This window comes from Rhinolophus sinicus, linkage group LG18, assembly GCF_036562045.2.
Source record: "Rhinolophus sinicus isolate RSC01 linkage group LG18, ASM3656204v1, whole genome shotgun sequence".
NCBI lineage: Eukaryota > Metazoa > Chordata > Mammalia > Chiroptera > Rhinolophidae > Rhinolophus > Rhinolophus sinicus.
The window spans coordinates 5859197-5871730 of record NC_133767.1 but is presented as its reverse complement, the minus strand read 5'-3'; the positions used below and the strand labels follow the sequence as shown (position 1 = coordinate 5871730).

Below are 12534 nucleotides of genomic sequence, written 5' to 3'. Positions count from 1 at the left end.
AGCTGAAAGGAACCCCTTTCCTCAGGAGCTTCCAGGCATTTGTGGTAAGATCCTGACAAAGGCAAGAACAGGTTTATCTCAGTGTGTTTTGGCCCTTCCCCCAAGCTTTACAGCACCTCTCTCTAAAGATGCCGTCCAGAGGCTGGGTGCAGTTTCCCTCCTGGGCCTCTGAAAAGCCGAGTCTAGATAAAGACCACATAATGAAAGACAGAAGCATTACCTGTAGTGTGGGTAGTGACTGAGGTGGTGTCTTCTTTCCATGTCTGTCTTATTTGTATCCTTCTTAACAAATCCAGATGCCACACTTTGGGCTTTGGATATAAATCAATTTCATTTTGCTTTTTTAGCTCCTTTTTAAAAAATTGACAGTTTTAATTATTTTTTTCCCCGGTGGTTTGAGTGTTATTTCTTTCTGCATATCTAAAATTCAGTTAGCTTTGGCTACGTGATTATGTGCCTCAACTGACAAGATTCCTCAGTAACAGAGACACCTGGCATGCATATAATGAATGCTCTAGAATCACTGGCCAGAGAATAACTGAGGGAACATGTATGTGATGCAGTCCCACACTGAGCCATTGATTATGAGCCTCAAGAGCCCAGAAATAAACCCACGCCTATGTGGTCAATCTATGACAAAGGAAGCAAAAATATACAATGGGGGGAAGTAGTCTCTTCAATAAGTGATGTTTAGAAAACTGGATACATGCAAAAAAATGGAGCTAGATCACTTTCTTACACTATATGCAAAAATAAACAAAAAAATGGATTAAAGACTTAAATGGAAAACTTAAAACCATAGAACTCCTAGAAGAAAACAGACAGTAAACTCTCTGACATTACTCTTAGTGATATTTTTTTAGATGTCTCCTCGGGCAAGGGAAAAGAAAAAACAAATGGGACTATACCAAACTAAAAAGTTTTGTACAGCAAAGGAAACCAACAAAATGCAAAGACAACCTACTGGATGGGAGAAGATATTCGTCAATGATACATCCAATAAGGGGTTAATATCCAATATATAAGGAATTCATAAACTTATCACCAAAAAGCCAAACAATCTAACAAATGGGCAGAGGACCTGAACAGACATTTCTCCAAAGAGGACATACAGATGCCAACAGACATACGGAAAATGCTCAACATCACTGATCATCAGGGAAATGCAAATTAAAACCACAATGAGATAACACTTCACAGCAGTCAGAATGATCATCATCAATAAATCAACAAACAAGTGTTGGTGAGGATGTGGAGAAAAGGGAGCCCTCGTGCACTGTTGGTGGGATTTCAGATTGGTGCAGCCACTATGGAAAGCAGTATGGAGGTTCCTCAAAAAATTAAAAATAAAACTACCTTATGACCCAGCAATTCCACTCCTGGGTATTTACCTGAAGAAACCCAAAACACTAATTTGAAAAGATATATTCACCCTATGTTCACTGCAGCGCTATTCACAATAGACAAGATATGGAAGCAACCTAAGTGGCCATCAGGAGACACCTGGATAAAGAAGATGTGGCATACAGATACAATGGACTGGTACTCAGCAATAAAAAGAATGAAATCTTGCTATTTGTGACAACATGGATGGGCCTAGAGGGCATTATGCTAAGTGAAATAAGACAGACAGTGAAAGACAAATACCATATGATTTCATTTATATGTAGAATCTAAAACAAACGAACAAACAAAACTCCAGATACAGAGAACAAACTAATGGTTGCCAGGGGTTTGGGGGCAGGAGGCTGGGTGAAAAAGAGGAAGGGATTAAGAAGTACAAATTGCCACAGGAAGTATAAAAGAGTCACAGGAATATAAAATACAGCAGAGGGAATATAATCAGTAATACTGTGATAACTGTGCATGATAGCAGATCAGTGAGAGAAATGTCTAACCACTATGTTGTACCCCTGAAACTAATATAATATTGTATGACAACTGTAATTGAATGATAAATAATTTGTAAACAGTCATTTCTGTATTTATGGAAAGAAAAGAAACCATATGTCTGTACAAAGACTTGTACACAAATGCTCACAGCAACTTTATTTGTAATAGCCGAAAACTAGAAACAACCCAAACTGGTATTTCCTTACAAGGAAAATCTTCTCAGCAATAGAAAGGAGTGAACTATTTCTAAGATATACTGTACAACGTGGATAAATCTCAAAATTATATTCAGTGAAAGAAGCTACCCCTTCCCCCCAGAAATGAGTACATACTATATGAATCCATTTATATAAAACTCTAGAAAATGTAAACTAATCCAGGATGAGGGAAGCATTATTACAAAGGCGCCTGAGGAAACTAGGAGCACTGGATACATTCTTTACCTTGACTTTGTTGACAGTCCCATGGGTGAATGCATACCTCAGAACTCGTCAAATTGTCTACTTCATAAAAGTGCAGTTTACTGTCTGTAAGTAAGGCTACTCTCAATTAAAGCTGAAACATAGCATGCTCACTTATCCGTACTTTGTATTTGTACCTACACGCAAATGAGTAAAGACATTTTTAAAAGAAAGTATAGAAACCTCTCAAAATGCAATCAGTGTCCCCAGCTGGGCTGGGTACTAGCCCCATTCTTGCTGTCAATTAATCAGCTGTGATACTTTGAATAAATGGTGTAACTTTTCAGGGGGACCTCAAAGTTACCACGATTAGAACGAGCCATCCTGTAAGGCCCCTTAGTGCTCCCAGGTGCCTGGCGCCCAGGTTTGTGTGAAAGCAAGCTGACCTGGCTTCTGCTCTGTTGCAGGTCTCCAGCGCCCACAGCCAGCAGATGGACGACCTCTTCGACATCCTCATCAAGAGCGGAGGTGGGTCCCATCGCCCCACCGCGCCCCTCTCCTCAGCACAAGAGCTTTCCTATGCAGCTCACGCATTCTAACTCACTGCAGTTACTGTGTAAAAATCTGTTCAAGTGAGGCCATTAAAACAACTTATACTTGGAGGAAAAGCCATTGTTTCAGGTTAAAAAAGTGAGACAATGTTAGATTTACCCATAGATATACACCGCTGAAAAAAAACCCATCTCAAAATAGCAAAGTAGAACCCGATTTAAATGCCACACTGAAAAACCTCAAACTTGTTCTGTATGTTGTATCATTCACTGGGGATGGGATAAAAACATCCCAATTCATGAGTTCATTTTGTAACAACCAAGTTGCCTAGCTTGGATTCTAGTAACTTTGTTAAAAGGGATAAGGGATGTAAACCACACATACACACACCATCAAGGAGCTCTCTGCCTCATTACATATCTTGAAAAATAAGTATAAAAATCAGTATTTCAAAAATGCAAATGCTATTTTGGAATATTTATTCTTAAATTTCCCTAATGAAAAGGGTCTTATTGTGATTTTTTAATAGTCATAAAATCTCTCCACTCATACCAGGTACTATTTGATTTGGAGTTTAATGACCTTGTTGTAATGTTTGATATTGGACTACAGATCTCCATGTGCGAACAGCATTTTTTTTTTTTTTTGCTAAGAACTATATTGACCTTGCAAAATAATTTAAACTCAGAAAAATAGATATTCCATACTCTGAATTTAAGATTTTAAAAAATGCTTTTTACCAAATGTGAAAATAAGACTTTTTAAAGTGATTTAAAAAAATAATTTTTACAGCCTAAACTTGGAAATTAAGATGTGACAAAGTTATCACACAAGTGAGTTATTTTCTAAAAGGAATGATTTTTTATGGCAAAGTATCCAATGAGTGTGTTATTTCATCTTATTGTAAATACCAGTAATGATGAGAACAGATTTAAATAGTTGAATATAAGACTAGTTACTTAGATTGCACTTTCAGCTTTCAAAACAATTCCAGAGATGACTACAGAGAACAGAAAGAACAAACTGTCCTAAAAACACACGCAGTACACACAGTGGACATTTCATATAGAGGAAGCAAATCTTCAGTTTTTTCTCACTTATTTACGCATCCCAACCATTGAATTGTAAGAGCTGTCATTAACTCCATTTTTCCTAGTGTATCTGCATGTAATAAAAACAAATCAGACCCATGAAAGTAAAAAAGATACTTCATTCAAATATGTAACTAAGTGAACACTGGTATCTATAGCAAATGGTCCATTAATTTGCTGAATCTGGCAAGAAATAACACACAATTAGTGCTTATTAAGACATTTACCATCCTCAAGATTTTATATAGATTCAGAAAACAAGACCAGAAAAGGGAGCAAAATAAGGTGAGAAGAGCCACGTGTTAGCTGTGCTTTGTAGTGACGTAAGATGGCTAGAAGGGCACAGAGTTCAGCAGCAACAACAAAGCCTCCTCACGGTGTGAAGGGTGTGCCTCAGGCTGCACCCACTTGGGGTGCATCTCCACGCCCACCTGGGAGCGCCGTGCATCTGTGGAGGTACATCCGCAAGACAGTGTGGGATCAGGGGCCCTGTCTGAAGCATCTATAACTGCTTTTATTGCTTCCTCTTACTGAAAAGAATTGAACGCATATCAGAATGTCACAAACAAATGTTTATCTGTCTAACTAAAATGATCTGTCATCCAAGCGCTTATCAAGGACCAAAGACATTGTCTAAGATGCCTACCTCTAAGATGGACTGTGTATAAGTCACCGCAAAACAGCAAAATACTTGTCTGAGTAATTAGTAAGAATTGTAAATAGTAAATCTTTGCTTACTAACTACTTGCGTTATTTTGCAGAGATTTCCCTCCCCATAAAGGAAGAGCCTTCTCCTATTTCCAAAATGAGACCAGTGACGGCCAGCATCACTACAATGCCGGTCAGCACCGTGGTGTCCCGGCCACCACCGCAGGTGCAAATGGCACCACCCATATCCTTAGAACCCATGAGCAGCTTATCTGCCAGCTTAGAGAACCAACTGGAAGCTTTCCTGGATGGAACTTTACCTTCAGCCAATGAAATTGCTCCGCTACAGAGCAGCAGTGAAGACAGGGAGCCCTTCTCTCTGATGCAGGAAATGCACAACGACCTGCTGAGTCACGCGAGCGTGCTGGACCATTCGCACTCGCCCATGGAGACGGCCGAGGCCCAGTTTGCTGCGAGTACTCCCTGCCTGTCACTGGACCTTTCTGACTCCAACTTGGACAACATGGAGTGGTTAGACATCACCATGCCCCCCTCGTCGTCGGGCCTCACTCCTCTCAGCGCCACTGCTCCCAGCATGTTCTCTGCTGACTTCCTAGATCCCCAAGACCTACCATTGCCATGGGACTAATGTCACAGACTTCTTGTCTCCCAGTTCATGAGGTTTAAGAGGATGAAGATGATTCTAGAAGGTCAGTTTAGAGACAGAGCCACTGTTGCAATTAAAATACACTGTCACAGAAAGAATGGATGGTCACAGCCTGGAAACCAAGTTGGAGACCATTTCACTGGCTCCAGCAGTGTCTGCAACCTGGCACAGCACCGGGCCTTCTGAAAAACCCCCATCCAGGAAGACTCATCTGTGTCTCCAGACTCCAGTAACGAATGGAAAGTATCTTAGATAAAAACATACAGAAGAGTCACGCGCACAGGATAACGACACGAGGGTTCTCTGGTAATCAACTACATTCAAACCTCTGGGGTCACTTTCGGGCTCTGACTAAAAGGCAGACGGCTCCACTCAAAGCACCATTGCCGGTTTGTACGGCACATGCAGTTCCTAGGAAGGGCCTGAGCCCGGCCCGGTGCACAGCCAGAGCCCCGCCAGTCGGCGCCAGCTTCCAGCTGATGACTTTTGCTTCCATTCAGAAACCAGTGTAACTGTTTTGTGTTGCAGTTTATTTTATGATTCTGGGAATCTTACTTTAGATTTCCAAATTTAAATTTAAATGGAAGCTCTTTCACCACAAGCAGACAATTTCTACAAAATACTGTCATAACCAGTCCACTGTAAAAAGTCCAGGTCTATTGATAACACTGAAAATTCTATCCGCAACCCTCTGTGTTGATCAGATTGATTTAATGTGTAAAGAAGACATCTGTATGTCTACTCTGAAGTTGGGATTTGTACAGCCTGCACTGGGGTAAGGAATTGGGTAGCCCCAGTGGCCCTATTTCTCTCAATAACGCGCATATTTCTAGAGTACTTGAGCCACTTGTATTTCTGTATTTAAAGAATCACTGACTAGCTTTCAGGTAACCAGACCCATCTCAAAGAACCAAGAAAAGGCTTTAGCGTAAAACACTTTTCTGAGCTGGAGAGTTGCAAAGCGAGGGCAAGGGAGAGCCTGCCATTCCCAGTCCCAGGCTGGACTGTCACCAGGGTGGCCTCGGGCCCCAGCTCTGGCTGTCCCCTTCTCCATCGCTTATCCTGGTCACCATTTGACAGGCTTGTAACTGGATGTCATGCCCGAGCTCTCACTAGATTTTGAAAAACTGGAGGTTTTATTAGTTGTTTTTTATATAGACCAAAATTACCACATATTTGTTGAGTAGTTTAAGAATTTTCTAAAATGCCAACTATCACAGAATTTCCAAAATAATTTCAAACTAGTCATTTAAGTATATGACAAAATGTATATAACTGAAAAAAAACTTTGTATCTACCAAAAAGTGTGGAGGTTTTTATTAAATATTACTGTGCTCTCCACCTCACCTGTGTAAGCCCTCAGGTCAGGCTGGTTTCTCTGGGTCAGTATGTGCTGACCTCACAGTAATGTGCAAAGACAACCTGACCTGGTATTTGGAAAGAATTTGTGAATCATTTCTGGGCTTGTTTTTGCCTAAGTGCTGATCTGATTTCAAATTTTTATTGCAGTTTGTAAATTTCACTACATGTAAGAGAAGTCCGTTTTTCCAGAATTCAGTCGCCCAGAAACTGCAGCCCTGGTAACTGAAAGCGCCTGTGAATGTTTCAAGGCAGAGGCAGTTGTGCTCAGTGTGCTCTGTGGTGAGAACCCCGTTTCCCCAAAAATATGACCGGGTCTTATATTAATTCTTGCTCCAAAATACGCACTGGGGCTTACGTTCAGGGCATGTTCTCCTGAAAATAAATGCTAGAGCTGATTTTCCGGTTAGGTCTTATTTTCGGGGACACACGGTAGCTGAAGTGTTTAGAAATTGGTGATCCAGTAACTGCGGACCAGAACGCCACCATCTGACCAAGCCCAGCAGGAGTTATGCCTCCTGGGCGGGCCGCACACCTGGAGTCTCCAGGCAGGCTTCTGACCGAGGAAGGTCTTAGCGGTGGGGTTCTGGCCGGAGCTTATCTGGTCCCTAGACTCTGAGCATCTTCGTCCTTCAGACGGAAATGGCTTCCTAGCACTGTCAGTGTCAGTGGGATTGTAGGCGGCGACTGAACAGCCAGTGCTGCTGACTCTTGTTGAATAACTCTGTCTCCATCTTTCCGAGTTGTGTACATAGATCGTTTTATAGCCCTCAGCTCCCCTTAGTGCTTTTTAAAATAGGGCTTGAAATCTGCCCCAGAAGGCTGCTCTCCAAAGACACTCCCTGCAGGGCGCAGGATGCCATCTCCTGAGCCTGCCCTCTCCTCACACTATGTTGCGAGGTGCACACTTCACGTACCAGCGTTTCCTGTGAAAGGCAGGTACGGCGTCTCTAGTGACAGAGCCTACCAGCCACCACTCGCACCAGCCCCCGGGGCCCGCCCGTCCTGGCTGGAGCACTGAGCCTGGTCCCTGTGGGCTCGCCAGGGCCCCAGCACACGTTCCCGGTGCGAGTGAGGACAGACCACACGCAGCATGTGACGCGACCAAATGACACACCAACCAGGGGCCCTCTGACCTCACTCAGTGGGAAGGGGGAGTGTTTACTGAACAGGACTGTTCTGAGTGTTCCAGGGGAGTCCCACAGCCATTGAGCCCAGTTGGAACAGCTGGTTGCATGTGTGTAGCTTAGAGGTGGGACTGGTGTGTGTCATCCTGCAGAATATCCCATTGCCAAGGACACACCTCCTAGAAACGCATTGTCTCACATCCAGTCTTATCTCCCCCAATATTCCGCAAGCAGTAGAATCAAGCTTACCTTTCTAGTGTCTGTAGGCCTCAGGTCACGTTGTCGGGGTGAGATGAACAGCGAGTTACACCAAAGCTTCTCCAGAGTCTTTGGAAGTGGAGGGGTATGTGGTCACCTTGTACATTTCAGCAGTGCATGTACTAGAAACCCTTGGACAGAGTTACTGGTTCATGTTCTAGGGTTTTTCCTGAAATGTGCAATCTACTGTAGAGTATTTGCCACATATTTGTACATAGATGTATTCTGAGTTCAGAGTGTTTCTTGCTCAGATACTAGTTGTGTTTGTTTTATATGAATATTTTTATAATACTAAAGAGATCTATTTAAATTTCCTTTTAGAAAACTGCACGGTCCTGTGACCCATGTAACTGACACTTTTGTAAGTGCAGCTTAAGGACAGTGGCAAAGCCAGTGTGGTGCTGCTCCGCGCTGCCGCCCACTGAAGGCAGTCATGGCAGTGAGACAGCCGCCGCGCTGTGCCGTCAGCGGACAGAGCGCTGGAGCAGGAGCGTACTCCCCACTGTGTCAGCAAAGCTGACTCACGCTTCCTCCACCCTCAACCCCAGAGCATTCCAGGCCACATAGCTTTCTTCAGAGTCCTTCAGAATTCCCAGGCTGAAACCAGCCACAACAGCTGACAAAACAGCTGTCCCCACACATGATGGGACAGTCCTTCCACTGTCTGCAGACAGACGTGGCCGTAGGGAAGTGCCATGTTTGGTACACAGCGCACGTGGTCCCAGGGGCCGCCTGGGGCGAGCGTCGCCCACGCTGCTGTCAGATGGGGCGTGCGGACGTTGTAGAGAACTTGGGGAGAACAGCCACTGGGTGTCCACCAGCACAGCAGCACAGGCCCATTTCACCACGTTCCCAGCTAACCCTCTGTTTTTGCCATCATCACTGCAAACAAGAATCCTGCCTACAGGCAAGGAAGCAGAATACCAAACAGACTGTCCACTGCCCTGAGGCCACAAAATTCGCCCAAATCATCAAAACAACATTAACTGGAAGGTCAGGTTTGTCAGAAGCACAGCTGTATTTGGAGAGCACCCTAACTGCACTTCACTCCTCTGTTAAGTGGCTTTGGTCAAAACTGGAAAATAACAATTCCCATGTAGTAATAACTCTTTTCAGATTTTCTGTGTCTTGCTCAGTGACCTTTCCAGGCTACGTTTTTATGTGTGAAGTGACTGTCCGCATGGCAATAAGCAGGTCTACATACGTGTTTTCCCCGTTCTCCCTTTCTTTCAGTATTTGACGAAATGCACCACTGTAAAGGGAGGGTTTCTACCAGAAATCTGTGGTTTGAGGCCTATAATTCAAAAAGCTGCACATGTTTACAAAAGCGCTCTTACCCTCCACACGAACACATTGCTCTGTGACTCATTACTGAAAAATGTCACAACTTTGTGACTACAGGATGGCAATCTCAGATCTACAAGGTGCTGTCTGGAATCAGATAAAATCTGTCATTGGCGGTAAGACCCAGCTGTGGTGTTTAACAGAGCTTTGTGCCAACCAACACTAAGACAAAGCTTTAACTGAGGTCATAGACTCACCGAGACTCCTAACAATTACCTCTCTACATTGTGCTGTAAGAAAACCTGCTGATCTGGTAGGAGGAAGAAGCATTTAGGAAAGGGTTTAGTATCGACCTAACGTACTTAACCTCAAGTAACCAACAGTAATGCAAACTTGCTTTAAAGGAACCAAAGGCATTGCCAAGTATTTGCCAAAAGGAGGAGGCACTTTTTATTTAACATTTGAGACTAATGAGATCTCAAAAATCAGTCCCAAAAGGTATTACCCACTTAAGGTTATAATTTTCACAAAGATGTAGATATTTCACTATTGTTTTCATGTAAAATAGTATAGATTTGTTTTGTTGGTTTAGAAATAGTACATATTTAGTAGTAATGCAAAGGTTTTTCCTTTCTACGTACAAATTAGTTTTCTTCTTTTCCTGCTTGCAATAGAAATGCAACGTGATAGGTGTTTCTCTTCTTATTTTCATTGTCACATTACGTCTTAGCATCTCACTTTATGAAAAAAAGGAGAAAGATACCAGTCTACAGAGCCCTGCTTATTCCAGTGCTCGTTTAAGAAACAAAATATTATGGCAATCGGGGGTCCATTCAGGTATTGCCTTTATGTTGTTTTTTAAAAGAAAAACCATGATGCCTTTGTATTTGCTGTTTGTACCCCTGAGATCAATTCCATATCATGTTTGAAGGCCATACATTTTGCACATGTACTGTACATAGGTAATGCATACTGTATTTTTATATGTGTGCACATTTATCAGATCTTTTGTACATAGTGGCAGTATTGTAGCTGATCGGAAAATGTTTGATATCTCAGCAATTTTGCATTTTTGTGTCTCAAATAAAAAAACATTTTGATGTATTATGATTCTTGCTATGCAGAGAAAAGAGTGACCTCAGGGTCAGGATTGCCACAGTAACCGGTGGAGGGTGGGGGAGGATTTGGAAGGAGGCCCCACCTTGCCCCAGGTCCAGGACCCTGGGATATAGACTAGAAACAGGCACTAGCTGAACTTGACCTTGACAAGATTTACACCAAAATCATGTTCCTTCTTCCACAGTCTTAAGGAAGGAGACAGTGAAAGTCATGATAAATACGTAGTTCCCTGGGGACTGATACATGCGCGAAGACTGACGTGCTTTGATGATAACCACTGTACCACCACCACCATTTCTGAAAGATCCAAATAATCCTTCAATTGAGCCATTTCAAAAGCAACTATTTATGTGAGACATTTTTATAGACCACACAAAATGGTCTCTTTAGATTTCACTATTCTTTTAGTAAGATAGCATTTAATTTTCAACCCAAAAGCCCATGGTTACAATAGTTTTCAGGAGAAGAGCATTCTAGTTTCCTCCTTGCTTCAATGAAATAAAATAGTAATGAGTAAACAGGATTGACGACCCTAACTTTCACATAAATACCTGATTATGAAAATGGGCACCATATCAACCACAGAAAGACAAAAGATCACTGCTAAATACAAGAAGATTTCATTATCTGACATTTAGAGACCCAGAGAGCAAACGCAACGGACCAGTAGGTAGATGATGCTTTCTAGGGACAAAAACATTTGTAACGTTATGTAACCAGCCCAAATTCTGACCTCAGGGAGAGAAAATGTGGACATGACTCATGGGAGAGAAAAGGATAGAGGAACACAGAAAGGGACCGAGCTGGGAGCTTTAGGGATGTTCATGGAAGAGAAGGGACATGGAAAGAACATTCCAAGCAAAGAAAACAGGTTGGGGAAGGTCAAAGCCAATGAGATGTTGGTTGAGGTGAGGCCCTGCTCTTGCCAGGCCGTGGGCCAGACCCATGCAGGAAGTGCTGCAGAACCTTCTGGAAAGGCAGGACACAGCTGGGCATTCCAGGATCCCAGTCCCTGAAGGACCGAGAATCTTCTGTAGGTCACTGTTCTCTTTGGGTAATACAGGATCTTGGAAAGCTTCCCAGATATTGGGTACCGTCAGCCTGTAGCATCTTTATAACCCGCTACAGCACGTTTGCTCCAGGATCGAGGTAAAAACCAAAGCATTTGAAAATGCAGACACACCCACACACTTAGTGATGGCTGAAATGAGTCACAGCTGGGCTACTTCACAATAAAACAGCACCATGGAGCCCAGAGAAGACCAACTTCAGGACAGATGAAAACCACATGTCACCGACAATTTCAGGTGTCAAAACATAATCCTGAAGATTTCCCAAGTCACCTAACGACCATTCCTTCACCTCTCTTTCCACACACAGCTTATCTTCCATTTCTGATGGAGACTGACGTTCAGAAAGAAACCTCATCCTGACACCTGGCTATCACATCCACTAATTTTTATGACAAGTTATTAAAACGAAACCCACATTGTATAATTGGACCAAAAAAACCCAGGGACACTCAGCCACTTTTTGAATTCCCCTCTTGGCTATGACTGTGTGACAGATCATTCCAGGAGGAAAACCTCCAAGGATGGCCCTGCAGGTGGTAACTCCAGGGTACTCACTCCCGTGCTGCACAGACAGGAAACTCAAAACCACCCCAAACCCGACAGATATCACGGCTGGCGCTGTCCTGTACAAAGCCTGTTTGATTGATGGTGAGGAAGGGCTTTTACCCAGATTGGCAGATAAGAACGGAAAGGGTTTCCCACCAGAGGCTCAAGTACAGGCCTTTGAGAGCTTTGTTGTTTTTTCACCACAGCTGGCTGGGGTCCACGTCACGCTAAGCAGAGTGGCAAACAAGCTGTCTACATGGAGTTCTCTAGACAAAGAGTGAGGTCACAGTGGTTTTGTTACAAGATTCCTTCAAGCACTAGAAAAGGTCTGCAGAGCTGTTTAAACAAGTACTCGTAGGTTCTTTACTTACATTATGTCTGCTAAGCAACTTGTCAAGTTGGCCCAGGTGTCACATTCACTCGAAATACAGAAGCTACAGTAGGGAGACCAAATGAAAGGTGCTATGACCAAAAGCTTCTGCCTATGCCCCTGGACACAGTACCAGGGAACGGAAT

At 43.1% G+C, this 12534-nt stretch overlaps 1 protein-coding gene across 8 annotated transcripts in view; it reads left to right on the top strand.

Moving 5' to 3' along the window:
• MRTFB (myocardin related transcription factor B) overlaps nt 1–10384 on the top strand; it is a 236889-nt gene extending 226505 nt beyond the window's left edge. For all 8 annotated transcript variants that reach the window (XM_019750669.2, XM_074322643.1, XM_074322642.1 and 5 more), the window contains 2 exons: nt 2762–2822; nt 4699–10384. In XM_019750669.2, coding sequence (XP_019606228.2) covers nt 2762–2822; nt 4699–5234 — 597 coding nt within the window. In that variant the 3' untranslated portion in view covers nt 5235–10384. The remainder of the gene's footprint in view (nt 1–2761; nt 2823–4698) is intronic.
• Nucleotides 10385–12534: the final 2150 nt, after the last annotated feature.